This window comes from Lytechinus pictus, unplaced genomic scaffold (genome assembly GCF_037042905.1).
Source record: "Lytechinus pictus isolate F3 Inbred unplaced genomic scaffold, Lp3.0 scaffold_22, whole genome shotgun sequence".
NCBI lineage: Eukaryota > Metazoa > Echinodermata > Echinoidea > Temnopleuroida > Toxopneustidae > Lytechinus > Lytechinus pictus.
The window spans coordinates 381105-399936 of NW_026974142.1; the positions used below are offsets into that span (position 1 = coordinate 381105).

At 34.9% G+C, this 18832-nt stretch overlaps 1 protein-coding gene across 1 annotated transcript; it reads left to right on the top strand.

Moving 5' to 3' along the window:
• The first annotated feature begins 345 nt into the window (after positions 1 to 345).
• Positions 346 to 4962, top strand: LOC129260075 (alpha-(1,3)-fucosyltransferase 7-like). Its single transcript, XM_064115195.1, has one exon. It carries the CDS (start codon positions 623 to 625, stop codon positions 1844 to 1846), a length of 1224 nt encoding a protein of 407 aa, XP_063971265.1. The 5' UTR covers positions 346 to 622; the 3' UTR covers positions 1847 to 4962.
• The last annotated feature ends 13870 nt before the right edge of the window (positions 4963 to 18832 follow it).

Here is an 18832-nt window from a genome sequence, read left to right on the forward strand (position 1 = left end):
CAGTTATAGTCGCTATCTCTTACAAAAATGATATTTCGCATTATTTATTTGTGTAAAAAATTCCTCGGCTGATCATGTGTTCTCTTTATCATGAATAAACATGTTACAATACATACAATTTTAAGATGAATCCACATATTAACAGAATTATTGACAATTTGATAATAAAGACAAAACATTGTTCCATCTCCAAAAATTTGTATGTGGGGGGGGGGGGGGTATTGTACGTGCCATACCCCCGCCTCAAAATGAAAAGGGGATGTAACCCCGTACGCCCGTGATCATATGGATAACCAGTTGTGTTGGGGTGCTTTGGGTCTGGCCGACTAGTACATTAATACTTTGTTGGAAAACGAGTGGAGGCGTACCCCGAAAAGACAATAAATAAACAATCAGCATAAAACGGCAATGACATGCCAAGGCAGTGAGTGATTCAGTGCATTGCCGTACGCATACTTGTGGTTACAAAGACACAGCACTTTACAGTATCGTGGGCATCTCCCATTATCTGCTCAGAGGCCGTTCTTGTTGAACGTTGTTCTGTTTTGACGAATTGCGATTTGTTTCAACATCATACCTAAGCTGTATATGCATGTAACTGAACAGTCAACATCGGATCACTATGGCTATTGAATATCGTCATATGTTTGTAGTATGGTCCACTTTTATTATTACTTGTTTTCTTATCGCCAACAAGAAACAACCACCAATCTCTCCTATTCCATTAATGATGAACCATGGAGAAAGGATTGTGCTTGGAGGAAAGGTTTTAGAGAGTATCTCTTTCGTAAATAGAGAAAGTGAAAATCAATTACGAAATGTGTCACGATGTTACCGGCAGGTACAAATATGGAGGGGAAGAAATATTCCCGATGCTCCCCAAACAAATGAATGTCCCGGGCTGAACTGCGGGATTAGATTATTGAAGGATACAAGTTATGAGACGATGAAACACAGTGATGCTATAGTTTTTTATCATACATCACCTATTAATTGGGAAGAATTACAAAAGAGACGGCGGATTCATCAAGCTTGGATTTTCTTTTCAATAGAACCTCCTCCACTAACAAAAAAAAGTGTTGTCCCACCACTTGAGCTCGATCGTATATACAACTTCACCATGTCTTACAGGCCATCGTCGTCGATACACAGTCCATATGGAATTTACACACCTAAATCACATATAAAAGGTTTTAAAGCGAACCGAAATTGGGCCAAGGAGAAAACTGGATTAGTTGCTTGGGCATCATCAAGATGTATTGGAAGAGGCCTTCACCTTCAGACCTGGCGGCGTCGCGAATTCGTGGAAACTCTGGGGAAACATGTAAGTATTGACGTATACGGAAATTGTGGAAACAAAACGTGTGAAAGACATTCCGATAAATGCGGGAGCATCCTCGGGTCTCACAAATTTTACCTTGCTTTGGAGAATAGCGAATGCAGGGACTACATCACGGAAAAATTTTGGGTCAACGCTCTCCGCTACAACAGTGTACCCATTGTCTATGGACCGCCACGGGAAGACTACGAGCGTGTTGCACCACCAAACTCGTTCATACATCTTCAGGATTTTAATAATTTCAGCGAACTCGTTGATTACATTAATCTTCTCGATTCTACTGATACATTGTACAATACTTATTTCAAGTGGAGGGAAAAAGGGAGCATAAGATTCGAAGGTGAAGGCAAAGTTCTGAGACCGCCTTTCTATTGTAAAATGGTAAATACATTATTGGAAAATGGCAATTTTAGTGCTGAGCCAAAGGTGGAAAGGCAGCATCCTTCAATCCATGATTTTTGGACGAAATCATGCATCGAACCAAGTGGTTTTCCACATGACTTTTGAAAAAGGCGCAATTCTAGAACATAAATTTTGAATGGGGATTTCAGCAATTTTCGACGTTTAATACATTGGAAATGGCCTAGCAATCGATAAGAAGGGGGAGAAGAATTAAGAACGAACTTGCATTGCTTTTCTTTCAAGGTGTGTCATTTACTGATACGCGAAAAAAGTGAACGGCCAAAAATTCATAGATTTGCTCCCTCATTAATTATGTAGGGTGAAGTAGGGAGGTAAATTAAAAAAAAAAAAAAATGTTGGGTATTCTACTGCATTACAGGGGATTACTAATTTGCTATACTCTTACTTTATGGGAGCAATGATGTATTCTGCATTTAGATGTTTTTTTGCGAGGGAGTGTGTAGTGACAAATCGAGAAAATTTTGAATATAATAATTTTTACTTTAAGAACACTGGAGGATATGAATAAAACAATGCATCAGTTATCATATAGGGCCTTCATAGACATTGATTATCTTTTTAGGAGGGGCTTCATTCCCTAGAGCTCCCCCTAGAATGGCGCCTGATTTGGAAAAACATAACAGAATAATTATTAACCCTGCCTATTTATTCATTTATTCACTCATTATGACCTCAATTTAAATACTGCTATTTAGAGCATTGATTTCTTAATAAACACAAATCCTGCCCTAAATTAAAACTTTAGTTTAAAACACTCGTTCACTCAGCACGCTCACCAGACCGTAGCTAGGATTTTGTCAGCAGAGGAGCACGGGGGCGGGGCTTTGTATTTTGTAGGGGGTACCAACATAGATTCATTTATCAAGTATTTATTATAAAGCACATAATTAACTTTATTTTCATAAGCAATATTAAGTATCCAAGGCCTGATTGAATAATGCGAGCGCGAAGCAGTTTTTTCGTATATGCCATGAAACTTAGAGCTGAAAGTTAAAAAGTTCAACAATTCGTAAGTGTAATTATGAACATGATTCGTATCTAATTATAATGATAACATTTCAGAAATATTTAATATTATGACATGAAAACAGAGCATTTAATACATATCTTTTTAATAACTAAACTATTAATGTGAGCGCAAAGCGCAATCTTCTTTTTTATATTCCAGTTCATAAACTGGACATTTTAATGACGTTTTGAAATGAAGAATGCTATGTATCTGTTAAAAAAAAAAAGTACAAGCGCCAGTTGGCTTTAACGAAAATAGAAACGAAACATTCTAAGGCCTGATTGAATGCTCAATCGGTAGTGAGGAGGTATCGGATTCCGGTGGCCTGGGTTCGATTCCCACTTGGTGCGCTAGTGCCAAGTAAGGCATTTAAATGCCTTACTAGTAATGCTAGTAAGGCATTTAAATCCCCATTAAAGGTCCCTCGGAGACTACCGTAAGCCATCGGACCTCTGGTCTCTAGCTTAGAAGCATTCATGCTTTCTTAGCAAATGAGGTAAAATAAAAATCAAGAAATCAGAAACAATATTATTTTTAAGAGCTCACTTGCAAAAAGGGGTTAGGTCCATTCAAATAAAAACAATTGCATATCAAAGATAAAAAAAAAACTATATAACAATCCGTCAAAATATCAAACTGAGTGATTTTCGACATTCTTTACGATTTTACCCTAAAAATGACACTTTTACGAAAAGGCGCGCTTGGCATCTGGCCGTACGTTTATTCCTGGGTATTTTTGCAATATTTTTAGCTGGGATGCCAAGCATTAACAAACTTTGCCGTCGAATCCTTATTTGGGCGATTCCACACTAAAACTTCAAAAATATCATAAACTTTTAACATGCTTTCAATAAGTGTTTGTAGTGTAATATTTTACTATGATACCTAGTTTTAACCAAAAGTGAAGTCAGATATATATATATATATATTTTTTTTTTTTTTTTTTTGGGGGGGGAACAAATGGAATTCTAAATTTTCAATAATTTTGCTGATTAAATAGTAAAGTACAAACACTGCTTGAAACCATTATTGGCAAATCACAAGAAGATTGAAAATATTGCAGGTCGATGGAATAATGTATCAATGATGGTTCCATATAATATCTACAACATTTTCACGACCATAATAGGGGCAGGCATGATTTTTCCGACCATATTTTTGGAAATGACCCGTACGACACATGAAATTGCAAAAGTTTTCCAACATTTTTATTTTTCATGATGCAATCTTACAATATCAGTTTTTCTCTATTTCACCTATGGGTGATCGATTTATCCCATCAGGATCTTATTACTATTCTTCATTTTTCAATAATTGTCCTATTAAAGTTGTCCCGTACGGCACACAATATATACTAGATTTCATTGCAGGATTTGGATTTAGAAACTATAAACAGAAGGCCTATTCTAATTTATGTAACTGATTTGACATAGAACATGAAATAGGTGATTCTAATCATTTTAATTGACCTAATGTAGGCCTATTATTTTGTGAGTCCCTTTAGCTAAACTGGTGATTTTCACTGGTCAGAGCTGGTTAATTTCTTTGTCATTGAGCATGAAAAGAAAACATTTATAACTAATTCACCCTAGTATGGAAGATGATTTCCTCTTGCATGCTATTGTGAAATTGTTATTAGATGTAAGAAAACAAATCTTTACATATCAATCATTTATTTGGACCTACCTTGATGATCAATAATTTTTATTTATACAGTATTGAAACTCCTTACTTTTATCAAGTTGTTTAAAATTCGGGAAAATAAGACAAACCATGTCAAAAAATTGAAAATAAGACAAATCATATGGTTTCATGAAATTCAGAAAAGTTTAAAAAAGTAAAAGCGCATTTCTTTAGAAAAAAAACCTTTTGAGGAATTACTAGTGACAGTTGTGACATATATCATATACATACATTTTTATGAAAATTCATAAAATTTTAGCCCCATAATTAATACAAACACAGATTCATTCATTCATTGTTTAAATGTTGTATTTTAAATCATCACTTAATTCAATGAAAATTAAATTCATACAAAACCTCATTTTTTAAAGTTCTTTAAATGCTGTGCACCATTGTTCATTTCCCTTCATGAAAAAAAAAACGATGATATATTATTCCCAATTGAACAGTGCGTCCCAGAAAAAACGAAACCGAGATTTATCGATGATTTATCATAACTTAATCACAAATACAAAAGACAAATGATCTACCAATGTAAAGCTTAGAATCTCCTCTTTCATCTAAAATTATTTAGATTATTTATCATTTGCGCATGAGTGAGCATAAACAATTTGTAGAGGGGATACCAAAAAGTCATCTGGCGGGTTGTATCTGGGTTTCAAAAAGAAAACCACATTTTGGAAAAGTTCAATATCTGCTCTTTACAGAGAATGGTCAAGAAATAACAAATTTCTTGTTTTCTGAAATAAGGCTTTAATTTCAATAATTTCATGAAATGAAGAGGTTGTACAGGTTAGCGTTCAAACTCATTCGTCACTCAGTTTTGTTGACGATCGGCCATGCTTTAAAGTCTTTTGTTAATAATGCGATAGCTTCTGTGGGAAACCGGTGAAAACACGTTTATTTCATGAAATTATGGAAATACAAGCATTATTTCGAGGGAACATAACTTTTTTTACTTCTTGACCATTTTCTTGTAATTAAGGTATCAAATAAAAGAGCAGATATTGAACTTTTTAGGCATGTGATTTTCTTTTTGAAATTCAGATACCACCGCCAAATGAGTTTTTGGTATCCTTTCTTCAAATTGGTTTTGCTCCATCATGCATGAAGGGGGAATAATCTAAGTAATATTATATTTAAGAGGAGATTCTAAGCTTTACATTGGTAGGTCATTTGTCTATTGTATTTGTGATTAAGTTATGATAAATCATCGCTTAATCTCGGTTTCGTTTTTTCTGGGACGCACTGTATATATATATGTATATATATATGATGGATAGAATGAGGTTACTTAATCTTATTGGCTTGAATGACTACTTAAGGCTTTTCATTAAAAAGGAAGATTTTAGGGGCAATGCTCCCTTTCTGATTAATAAAAAGTTCATTGTTTTGTACAGGCTGTCCAGTACAACATGCAATTGCCTGTACAACACACACGTGTCCCGTACGACGGCTTATTATAAACACTCGCGTCGCGGGCGGGTTCGTAATCACTCGGGTTTGGGATTTTTTGGCGATTTTTTACATTTCGGTGCGATTTTTTTAACAGTGTCTTCAATGGGACAAATGCTAGGAAAATAAAATGAAATTGAAATTCGACTTTCGTTTTAAGCCGGAAATTAAGTGCCTTAAATAGAATGTACGCGACTACTGTTTTGACATAATCACATTCCACATATTTGACCTGATTTCTGTTGATTTTGTTTACATCCCACATCGTTATTTCCCATTTACTCCAACATGTACCTCTCTCTCCGCACACTCGGTTTGGTACCGGTACTGAACTGAAGTTATTGGTCAAAACACGAATTTCTAAGGTCTACGGTATCCTTAAAAAAATTATTGTGCAAGTCGTGTTTTTACTTTTTTTGCCATGCTATTCTCTCTAGACACTCTTAGCCTCTTGACACCTAACTTGAATTTCACTGAATCTCTTATGTCTTTTATTATTTTTTTGTCGGTGAAAATTATCCAATGCATGAGCGCGCCAGCGAGGGCTTCAATGACATATTAAATATTCATGATGGAGGCCGAAGATCATAATACTGTTACTGGAACACGAAACGATCTGGAAGCATTCACTATTTCATTAGATGAAATGATTCCTACACGTAAATTAAGCCATTGCACGCCAAATTAAACCTTAGAGCCATAAGCGGCAGAAGCGGGGGGGGGGGGGGTTGCACCCACAAACGTAATAACGCCCACAAATGTAATAACGCCCACAAATGTAATAACACTTTACTCACAAATGTAATAACGCCCACAAATGTAATAATGACTTTACCCACAAATGTAATAAATGTAACAAATGTAATAACACTTTACCCACAAATGTAATAATTTTGTTCGCCCACAAATGTAATAATGACTTTACCCACAAATGTAATAAATTTGAAGGGATTTTTGGCGAATCCGTTCTAAACTGAAATCCTATAGTAATACGTTCATATAGCACAAAAGTGCAAAGTCTTTTTTTCCAGACCCGGTTAATAAACAAAGTATAATATAATCCAAAGTCTTTTCTTCCAGACCCAGTTGTTTCAATAATTATAATATAAGATCAAAGTCTTTTTTCCAGACCCGGTTGTTTGAAAAAAATTATAATATAAGACCAAAGTCTTTTTTCCAGACCCGGTTATTTCAAAAATTATAATAGAAGGACCTTCGGAATGAAATTATTGTATTCAATATTTAATCACGTTTTCAAAGGCATATTGCATTCAGAAATTCAATGTTAGACCATTTTCAATTTGGAACGAAGAAAATCAACCTCGAAATAAGGAAAGTAAGTGAATAAAAAATGGCGGCATGCTTTGCCGGGACGCGCGTTTCCGTTTTACACCATGGCGAAGGCAATCTCCGCAAAAATAGCTACAAAGCGACTAGTGAAGAGTCTAAGTTTGTTTATATTATCAGCTGGGCGGGCGATGCAAAAGTCTGCACCGAAGATATATACAGAACATGTGCAAATAATGCAGCTGAGCTATTGCAGCTGAGCTTAATACTATTTAAAGATGGAAAGGGATAACGATGGTAGATATAGTATATTCGACTGTGAATTAGATGGAATCAGAATGATAATAAGAAATGTTTATTTTCCAACTATATAGGAACAAGGCAAATGAGCAAATAGATTTCCTGAAAAAATCGATATCATAAAGAAAATGTTTTCTCTCAGTCATGTTATTATAGTAGGTGGTGATTTCAACATGATATTAGATGATAAATTAGATCATATGGGGTCAACCATACAGGTGAAATCTAGATTTAATACAGAATTTTTGGAGTTCATGGACACATTTCAATTAATAGATATTTGGAGGAAAAGATATCCAGGATCGGAAAACAACAGTTTACTTTCAGACAGAAGACACCACCTGTTCAAAGTAGGCTAGATTATTGGATAATATCAAAAGAAGTTGAAACATTGGTGTTGGAATGTGACATTTTACCGTCCATAACTCCAGACCATTCTGGAATTTTGCTTACCTGTAGTAGTGGAAAAAAGAAGTGAAGCGAGGTCCTTCGTACTGGAAATTCAATAACAGTGTATGTTATGATAAAGAATATGTTTCTGCTATGAAAATTAATATTCTTAGTTGGAAAAAGCAATACAGAAATGTCTTTTCTAATTACTCATTGCTTTGGGGCTTTATTAAATAAAAGATTAGAGAGAATATACTCGAAAATATTCTAAAGAAAACGCACGAGAAAGAAATATGCAAAAGCTGATTTTAGAGTCTGAAGTGAAATACATAGAACAGCAAATTGCTGTGAATAATTCTGATGTTTTGCGGAAAAATTTGGAGGAAAAAAGAAAACTCCTTAAGAAGTTATTTGACTTCGGCCTTGATGGTCTCAAAGTAAGGTCACGCGCGGCCTTGAGTGAAAAGGGGGAAAAGAATTCTGTATTTTTTTAACAACTTGTGTCATCAAACAAACGTAAATCTGAGATTCATAAATTAATAGGTGAAGATAATCAGATACATAGCGACCGTGAAGGTGAAATTTTAAAATCATCAAATTATTCTACAGTTCCTTATATTCTTGTAAGGGAGTTTGCAATGATGTTGAAAATTTACTGAAAAAAATTCCCTTTCCTCCAAGGTATTACTAAATTATCAGAAGACAATGAAAATAGCTGTGAAGGTAAATTAAGCAAAAGTGAATGTTTTGAGGCTTTGAAATGCATGCAACTTAATAAAGCCCCAGGTAATGATGGTTTAACCACAGAATTCTACTTCACTTTTTGATGTGTAATTGATGTCCTATTGGTTGATTGTTTAAATGAAGCTTTTGAAAAAGGTGAATTGTCTGCATCACAGAAACAAGGAGTAATCACTCTAATTTAATAATTAGGTAAAACCCCTCTATACATTAAAACTATAGCCCTATTTAAGATTCTCACTAAAGTTCTTGCCAAAAGAATTAAAGAGATTCACCCCGAAATTATACAGGTTTACCAGGTTTATGGATACATTAATAATCGAAATATAGGCGAAGCAGTTCGTCTTATTGATGATATTTTGTTTCAGGCTTTGAATAACAATATAAAAGGCTATCTATTAGCGGTGGATTTTGAAAAAGCATTTGACCCTGTATCGCATGAGTTTATACAAAATGTATTAGAAATGTTTGGATTCTGTGTTTCTTTTAGACAGTGGATCAAAACTTTGATAGTGGAGCATGTAGTTGTGTTGTGAATGGTGGCTTCACAACTGTTATTTTGATATACAGAGGTAAGACAGGGAGATCCCCTCTCGCCTTACATTTTTATATTATCTATTGAATTATACTTGCAAACGTTATAAGAAATGATACAGGGGTTAGGGGTGTTTTATTGGCTCAGAATGAAGTTAAACAAGTGCTGTACGCTGATGATATATAGATTTTTGTACGAGATGAACGGTCCTTATAAAGACTTGAATTACTTTTTGATGTTTTTGGTAAATTAAGTGGTCTCATATTAAACAAGGATAAAATTAATTTAATGAGATTAGGAACCAGTACAAACCAGGACTCTGTCCCAAAAGGATGGAATATGGTTAAAGAAGTGAAGATTTGGGGAACATATTTTACCATGGATGTGGAGGTCAAAGAAGAAATGAACTACAAATAAATATTAAGCAAACTAAAAAAGTTATTGAGTTTGTGGAAGCAAAGAGATTTGACCATATTAGGGAAAATTCATTTTCTAAAAACTTATGCACTTTTAAAGCTGATTTATGTCTCATATTTGATTGTGGTCCCGAAGTGGGTTTATGTGGAAATAGAAAGAATCACATTCGAATTTATTTGGAATGGACAAGATAAAATAAAAAGAAACACAATGTATCAAAACTATGAAAATTGAGGTTTATGAGTAATAAATTTTGAAGTTTTTATTAAAGTACAACGTGTAATGTGGATGAATAGATTAATATATTGTAACAATCAGATGAATGGAAAACGCTGTTCAATAGTTTATGTAAACCAATTGGTGGTGTGTTCATTTTTCAATGTAATTATAATACCGCCAAGATCAAAGCAAAGTTAGCAACATTCTATGTTGAAATGTTAAGAGTTTGGCAAGGAATGGAATAATGTAGGACAAAGGAGAATTATTGTGTTTCAAACACTATAATATTTAAAAACAAACATGTATGTATTGATAGCAAAATGGTATTTGATATAAAACTCTTTATACTCATAACATATTTAAACTTATTCAGTATCTTACTTTTCAAACCGCGGTTTGGACTCTAATGATATTTTAAAAATATATGGTATATGATGCTCTGGCAATTGGGTGGAAACGTTCATTCAGGCTTAATCCATTAATCAGTAATCAGCCCCATGACGTCCATATCTCTTTAGAACTATTGGGAAGAAATGTAGATCTGTTCAAAGCAATTATATAGATATTTTATTAACGGTTTAAAAAGACGGATGACATGCATAAAATCAAATCGCATTTTCTCAGGTTTAAAAGTAAAACAAATTCGGCATTTTTTAATGAGACCGCGTTTTTCTACCGTGCATTGTAAACTTAGGGAATTTCAGTTTAAACTGCTGCACGGGGTTATTTACACAAATGATAAACTTCATACAATAGGTTATATTTCATATATAACATAAAATGATCGTTTTGTTACCAAGAATTTGAAACTCTTGATCACTTATTTAAAAGTTCCCCGAATGTTCAAGCACTTTGGAAAAAATTTGGACATAAATTAAGGTTAAAAGAATTGGAGAATCTCTCCATGGAATACACTTTGTTAGGGATTGATGGAAGTTCAAATAGGATAAAATGTTTGAATACAGTAATTTTAATAGTTAAAAAAGAGATTTATTCTGCAAAGCAGGAAGCTGTTTTGCCACCTGTTGGAATCATAATAAAACATTGTAGAAAATATAGGGAAGAGGAATATAAGATTGCACAAGAGAGGAATACCTTGGCAATACATCTCCAGAAATGGGAACAAGTTGATTTATAGAGTAACGAATGGATGCGTATATTTCATTTTTATTATTACTTTTTTTCTCCTCCAAGTATGTAAATGTATTAAACAATGTTTTGGAATATTAGTCTTATGTTATTATGTAATTTTCAGTAAGTGTGATCAAATGTTACCTTTAATAAATTTTTTATTGGCAATATTTATTTCGTCTTGTAATGTTTTGTGATACATGTAGGATGTGTTTGTTCTTCTCCGGCCTTCTTCTTTTTCTTCTTATCATCATCACTAGTATCATTATTACATGTATTATTATTTGAAAGTCAAAAAGGGGCCTAAGCTTTCGATCCTAGCAGAATCTTCGTCGTAGGCAAAATGACAAACATATAAAGTGGAACAACCATAATATAGACCACAAACAAGCTACAGCAACACTAGAAACAAGGAGACAAAAGGGGCATTAGTGAGTAGAGAAGACCAATCAGGTTTGTGAAGGGGATGAAAGAAAAGGAGTAGGCAGACACAAAGGGAAGTTAGTGTAAGTAAGGCCAGTAAAAGACCTCAAGCCAAGAGGGATTAAAATAATGAGGCAGGCAACATCAAACAGGATCTGGAACAAAACAGTGATAATGGGATGAAAAACAAGAGAATTAGTGAGAGGTGGGTCAAACAGGTTACAAAGAAAGGCTTAATAAACTGGTGCATAAGAGTGGGGGGAAAAAAGAAAAAGAATGGGGAACAACTGATAATGTGCAAAAGACATATAAGTATATATATGATAAAGCATTAAACAAACTAAGAGAAGAAGGTAAGTGTAAATATGTATCTATAAGTGATATGTATATAAATATATCCAAAAAAGAAATGTATATGAAAAAATATATAAATACACATATGGTGTAACTGATATTGTAATCCGCTAGGTGTGACGGGAAAAAAAACATAAGACTATATAGTAGTAGGGAAAAAAAAAAAAAAAACCTGTATATGTGAAAAAGAGGAAGCAAATTGCCTAAAAATGTAAAAGCAAATATAGAAGAGAGGGGGTGTATTATGAAGAAACCATAGTATACATGTAAATAAGCAAATGTGGTAAATCTAAAAGAGGTGAGTGGAGAAAAAACAAATATATATATATATATATGATAATTATTATATCGCCTGAATAAGGAAGGAAAAATTGGAGCTGAGCTTGTATGAGATATAGGAGGAAAGTATAGTAAGAAACTATAATGTAACTATTCAAAAGAGCTGAGGGGAAAAATTATATGTATATATGAATTGAAAGTGGATAGGAAAGAAAAATCAGTCGTTCCCCTCTTGGATGTTCAGGCCATGAGGTTGGGTGGTGCGAAGTCGTCTCATCCAGAGCTTCTCCCTGCTAGTACGGACTGAGTCAGGACGGGTACCTAAATATTCGATGCCCTGTAGCATCATGTCAGTGATGGAGTGGTTGGGGAGGTTAAAATGGCGGCCAACTGGAATGTCCAGCTTTGCTGTGTTGACGATGGATCTGTGCCCGTAGAATCGTTTCTTGAGTGTGGTCTTGGTTTCCCCTATGTATTGTACCCTACAAACTCTGCAAGTGATAAGATATACAACATTAGTGGTAGTGCATGTGATGTTGCCCTTGATTTGGTGAGACAGGCTGGTAGAGTTGCTGGTGAAAGTATCGCCCTCGTGAAGGTGTATTTCACATATGATGCACCTGTTGCTGGTGCATTTGAAGGTGCCATGCTGTATGGGAGAAGAATGGTTAGTGAGGGAGGGCACTTCAGCACGAACAATGAGGTCCCTGAGATTCGGTGGGCGTCGGTATGCTAGAAGGGGAGTATCGGGAACGGCCTGTTGGAGACGATTTATTATTATTATTAGTGAGTAGTAGTAGTAGTAGTAGTAGTAGTTGTAGCAGTAGTAGTAGCTAGTAGCAGTAGTAGTATCGGTGGTAGTAGGACTTAGCTGTTTTAATTCGGTTTAGAATCATTTTGAAACAATAATTATAAGTGGAAAACAACTGGACTTCTACATGATGTAGATTCTCCTTCGTTTTGTACTATTGTCTTTTCTTATCATTGCCCATATTCTAGGTTTTTCACCTCCTTGTGTATCCAAACGCTACTGCAAAACATGTTTGGATTTAATTCATATGACTGCTCTCTGTACATGAAGGGCCGTGTAGTATGAACAGTGGTTGTAGATTGCATGCGGTGGTGTGGGGAGACTCGCCAGTGTCTGACGCTCATATCTAACCAGCGACGAATGTAGACTCTACACTAGTCGCTTTGTAGCTATTTTTGCAGAGATTGCCTTCGCTAGGGTGTAAAACGAAAACGCGCTGCCGGGACGCGAAATTATTTTTCCCACCGAGTTCTGGACCAACATATGAATATTCATGACTTGCGTCTTCGGATTATGAGTACGCATGCGCGTGGACATGAATTAGCATCGTCAACTTACCGGTACCCTTACATAGTTACATAGGCCTTACAGGCTTAGATCTCTCTCTATATATATCAAATTCTTTAACACTTATCAAACTAGCTGCCTTTGATGGCAAGACATGTGCTAGGCTAGGGCTAGCTTAGGCTAGCGCATTAACTTTACCTCAATTCTGGACCTGTCTAATGCCTAATACTAATAGTAATAGCCGACTAATACCATGGTTAACTTCGGACCGTTAAATTCCAAAATTTACGTTTGATTTTATTTACTTGTCAAATTTTCTTTTAGCTAATAAATCCTTAATTTGGGGTGAAGACGGGGATCAAGATCACTGACGTTAGTTTGTGCCTGACGTTAGAATACGTCCCATGCACTGCAGTGGCGTAGCTAGGATTTTTTTACCTGGGGGGGGGGGGGGCACTGGGGGGTCCTTGCTTTTTCAGGGGGGGGGGGGCACCGGCCATTTTTTCCGGTGTGTGTGTATGTGTCACAAGGGCGGATAGGACTTTCGCCAATAGGGGACGGGGCCCGAAATTATCTTCACCTATGTTTTCCCCGATCAGTCACTTCTTAGTTTTATTCTTATAAAACAACAAAAACATGAAATGATCTCATAAGCCTTATAAAAAGCCTTATTAAAAGCGTGAGCGAGAAGCGCGAGCGATTTTTTTATATATTATGGGCAATGGTATGTGTGATCCCGAACAAGATTCGTATGTAACTAGATGGTTACTGCAAACGCCAAAAAACGAGCAGAAATTTGTATTAACTGTTCTAGCATTATCGAAAAAGGACCTGTTAAGGACTGCTTTCAGTTACCCACGAAGACGGTATATATTTCAATAATGCGAGTGCGAAGCGCGAGCAATTTTTGACATTCCGACCTAAAAAAATGGTCATTCTAAGCACTTGTTGTATTAATAAAAGGGATAGGTATGTAACTAAACAATTGATGCGAGCGCGGAGCGCGAGAGGAAGAAAATTGAAATGTTAGACCTAAAAGCAGGACACTCTATTCATTTTTGTAATCATAAATAGGATATAGTTAATTGGGTATCATTAATAATGCGATCGTGAAGCGTGAGTGAAACTGGATAATTTAAGTACATTTTAAATAAAGAACATGCAGGCTATCGCGCATGTTTTAGATAATAGACCTAGAATCTGGGCATTCTAAATACATTTGTTTAATGGAACATTATGGAATACACGTAGACATTATGAACCTGGCAAATCAAACAATGTGACCACGCAGCGTGAGCTTGAAATGCTGATATGTAGATCATAAAACGGACATTTTACAGAGCACTTAAATTTGTAAATGAAAAAAATAATAATGAAAGCTCGAACGAAGTCCGAACTAAATTATGTTTTGTATATTGACTTCAAAACTTGTTCCATATCAGCCTATTGAGCAAGATATGAACCTCATCGAACAGGCAATTCTGGCGCGAAGCGCAAGCAAAAATTTTATATAGTAACATGAAAGATTTCTTTCAAGTCTTCCCCTCACATAATTTCATTCACTCGCCATCCTCCCCTCATTTTCCTCTTTTTTTTTTTCTTCTATCTTTATTCTTCTTTTCCTTTTTCTTTTCATCTTTCTCCCCCCTTTTTTTTTGCTCTGCCAATTTTTTTCTGGGGGGCACCTGGGGGGCACACCAAATCTCAGGGGGGGGGGGGCACGTACCCCCAGGCCCCCTCCCCGTAGCTACGCCACTGATGCACTGGCGTACCTAGGATTTTCAAAAAGGGGGGCAAATTTTTAGAGGATATTTCGTCCGCGAAAAAATGTGACAAGCCCCCCCCCCCAAAAAAAAAAAAAAAAAAAAAAAAAAAAAGATCTTCACGTTCAAAAGAGGGGACATACGTCTTTTTCATTGCATTTCTACATCACAAATTGTTAATTTGGCTTCTCAAAGGGGGGGGGGGGCATGTCCCCTGAATCAGTTGTGACTCGTCAGAGGGGCAGTCTGCCCCCCCCCCCTTGGTACACTAGTGGTTCCATGCTGATACAGCGTAGATCAGAGTCTAGATCTAGAGACTACACTCGAACTAAGATAATTTTTATAGATCTAGGACTGGTTTTGTGTACGGACTAGACAAACCATGGCAAATAAGCTAACATCTGTCTAAACCTAATAAAACGTAAAGTTCGGAATTAACCACTTCGAACGGTTAACCATGGCATTAGTCGGCTATTCAGTGTTGTAGTCAAGGCTCAAACCTCCAAGCCCAAGGCCAAGGCTTCAATACCAAAGGCCAAGGCCAAGGCATGGAAACCCAAGGCCAAGGCCTGAAAACGTCAAGGCATTTCAAACTTACGATATACAGAACAATGAACTAACAATACTTAGGCGGCAGACATCACACATGGTAAAATGTATGTGAGCGAGGGGACTGAGCGAGAAAAAAATGTAACCTTTGTACATTTAAAACAAAAATAATTTCATGATAGAAACATATCAAAATATTGATACAGTTACCTGTGTACACATAATCCATATTTTTTCTAGGCGATTTACATTGCAATAATTATTATTACCACGGTCATCTGATCCTGGCATTCTCAACGTTTTTCTCCACTCCCTGGGACAGGGGCAGCAGAAAATTAATATTGGGGGGGGGGGGGGAGGTGTTACACCCACAAATGTAATAATCGCCCACAAATGTAATAACGCCCACAAATGTAATAACACTTTACCCACAAATGTAATAACGCCCGCAGATGGAATAACACTTTACCCACAAATGTAATAATTTTGATCGCCCACAAATGTAATAATGACTTTACCCACAAATGTAATAAAGTTAACTTGAAGGGATTTTTGGCGAATCCGTTCTAAACTGAAATCCTATAGTAATACGTTCATAAAGCACAAAAGTGCAAAGTCTTTTTTTTTCCAGACCCGGCTAATAAAGAAAGTATAATATAATCCAAAGTCTTTTCTTCCAGACCCGGTCGTTTCAATAATTATAATATAAGTTCAAAGTCTTTTTTTCCAGACCCGGTTGTTTCATAAATTATGATATAAGTTCAAAGTCTTTTTTCCAGACCCGGTTGTTTCAAAAGTTATAATATAAGTCCAAAGTCTTTTTCCAGACCCGGTTGTTTCAAAAATTATAATATAAGTTCAAAGTCTTTTTTCCAGACCCAGTTGTTTCAAAAATCATACTGTAAGTTCACAGTCTTTTTTTCCAGACCCGGTTGTTTCAAAAATTATAATATAAGTTCAAAGTCTTTTTTCCAGATCCGGTTGCTTCGAAAATTATAATATAAGTCCAAACTAAAACAACAAAACAAAGACATTTGGTGTAGTCTTTGCTCCAGACTCGGTTATTTCAAAATAGGAAATTTTAAGAAACAATAAAAACAAACAAACTATATCAACAAAGACCCCACAATATCATTGATGTAGAATAACGTTGTTATTGTTAACTTGGGTTTTAAGGTGCGTATCATTCAGATATGAACATTTACGCCGATGATTAATTTTGTCGTTTTCGTTGTATGCGTTATCACAGGGTTTTAATAGTTTAGAAGATTCTGGGATTAAGTTTTAAGATTAAAGTTTCGCTTAATTCGTATTTTTCAGAGAACTGGGTGTGGAGTACAGACAACACTCTAAACCCACGCATTAACTAGGCTTAATTTTGAAATTTGGTCTTATTTTTTTTTTCAATATTTCTTTATTTTTTTAATAACCGGGTCTAGACGAAAGACTAAGCATAATACTCGTGTTATTCCACAGGAATAAGAATATGACAAAGTCTTGTGTTTTTAAGACTGTTTGAATTATTTTTTAAATGACTGGGTCTGGATTAAAGACATCGCTCTAAACATGTGGTCTTAATTTAGATGATTGTTGGTTTTTTAGATTCGTTGTTGGGGTTGGGTTTTATTGCTTTTTTATTCTTGAAATAACTGTGTCTGGAGGAAAGTCTACAATCGATATTCATGTTATTCCACAGTAATTAGATTATTGGGTATTCGTTTTAGAATATTTGTAAAAACTATATTTTTTTTCAAATAATAACCAAGTCTGGAGAAAGGATGTTTGCTTTACCCATGCATTATTTATTTATTTTATTTTTTTGTAAAATAACCATTGCTGGTCTTCTTTATTCATCAAACAAAATATATTCACAGTGCTAACATTTGCCTCCATTTCTGGAGGGAAATACGTGGTTTTCTGGATTTCACATTTTCTTCTATCTGTAAACGATATCTTAATAGGTAAAACAAAATATTAAACAGCCTTTGAATCGTTATTTTCCTTTTAGATTCTTTTCCAGCGAAACTTTTATAAATGGTATATAAAGCATAATTCAAAATTATATCTACATCATTTTTTTCTTTTGATCTAAATGAAATTCCTGATAATATATGACATGGCTGGAAATGAAAATTTTGCAAAATATATTTCTGTACATTTTCTTCAACTTTTTTCCAAAATATTATCATTATGTTACAAGAGAAAAACATATGACTGCAATCACCTTTTTTATCACAGTGAAAACATTGGTCATTTTCTTTTTATTTCCATCTGAAAAGGTTAGCTGGTGTTGCCAAAATATTATACATGAACTTAAAATTAAAATTGACCAGTACATTATCCTTAACTAACTTTAACTTAAATAACCAAACATCTGTCCAAATTGGTAAACAGTCAAATACTAAGGTATTACACCAAAATTCCTCTGCTCTAGATTCTTCAGTTTTTACTTGGATCAATTCATAATATATTTTCCTAACTGTCAATTTACTTAATGAAATAATACTATCAACCAATCTAATATCATTATATACATTAACATTGGATCTTAATTCCGAATACTTCTTTTGTAATAAACTTGTATTAGAAAAAAGAGACATTTTGCCACATAACTCAATAGCCTGTCGTATACTGTCGTGTTTTGTAGGGGTCTTAGTATTATTAAAAAAAAAAAAATGGATACGGGGTAAATACATATTTTTACACCCAGTTACACCCAGTTACACCCAGTAAGGGTGTAACTTTTGAAGATTGGTCTTAGATTTGAACTGTTGAAGTTTTTTTAATTCATTTTTTTAAATAACCGGGTCTGGAGAAAAGAGTATGTTTTAAAACTCGTGTTATTCCAGAAGAGTGAGAATATGATATAGTCTTATGTTAGAATATTTTTTTTTGTATTTTTTTATGATAAGGTCTGGAATAAAGAAAATGCTCTAAACCTCTTTTTAAAACAGGTTCTTAGGTTGAAGGATTGTTTGGTCTTAGATTTGAAATGTTCTTATTATTACTGTTAGCGTTATTTTGAAAAAAAAAATAACTGGGTCCGGCTGAAAGACTATGCTATATGTCTATGTTATCCAGCATTAATAAGATTGTGGGGTCTTTATACTATTTTTGTTGTTGTTGTATTGTTATTTATAATTTTCTAATAACAGGGTTTGGAGGAAAGACTAAGCTCGATTTTTATTTTTATTCCACTGGAATATCATTATGGTAT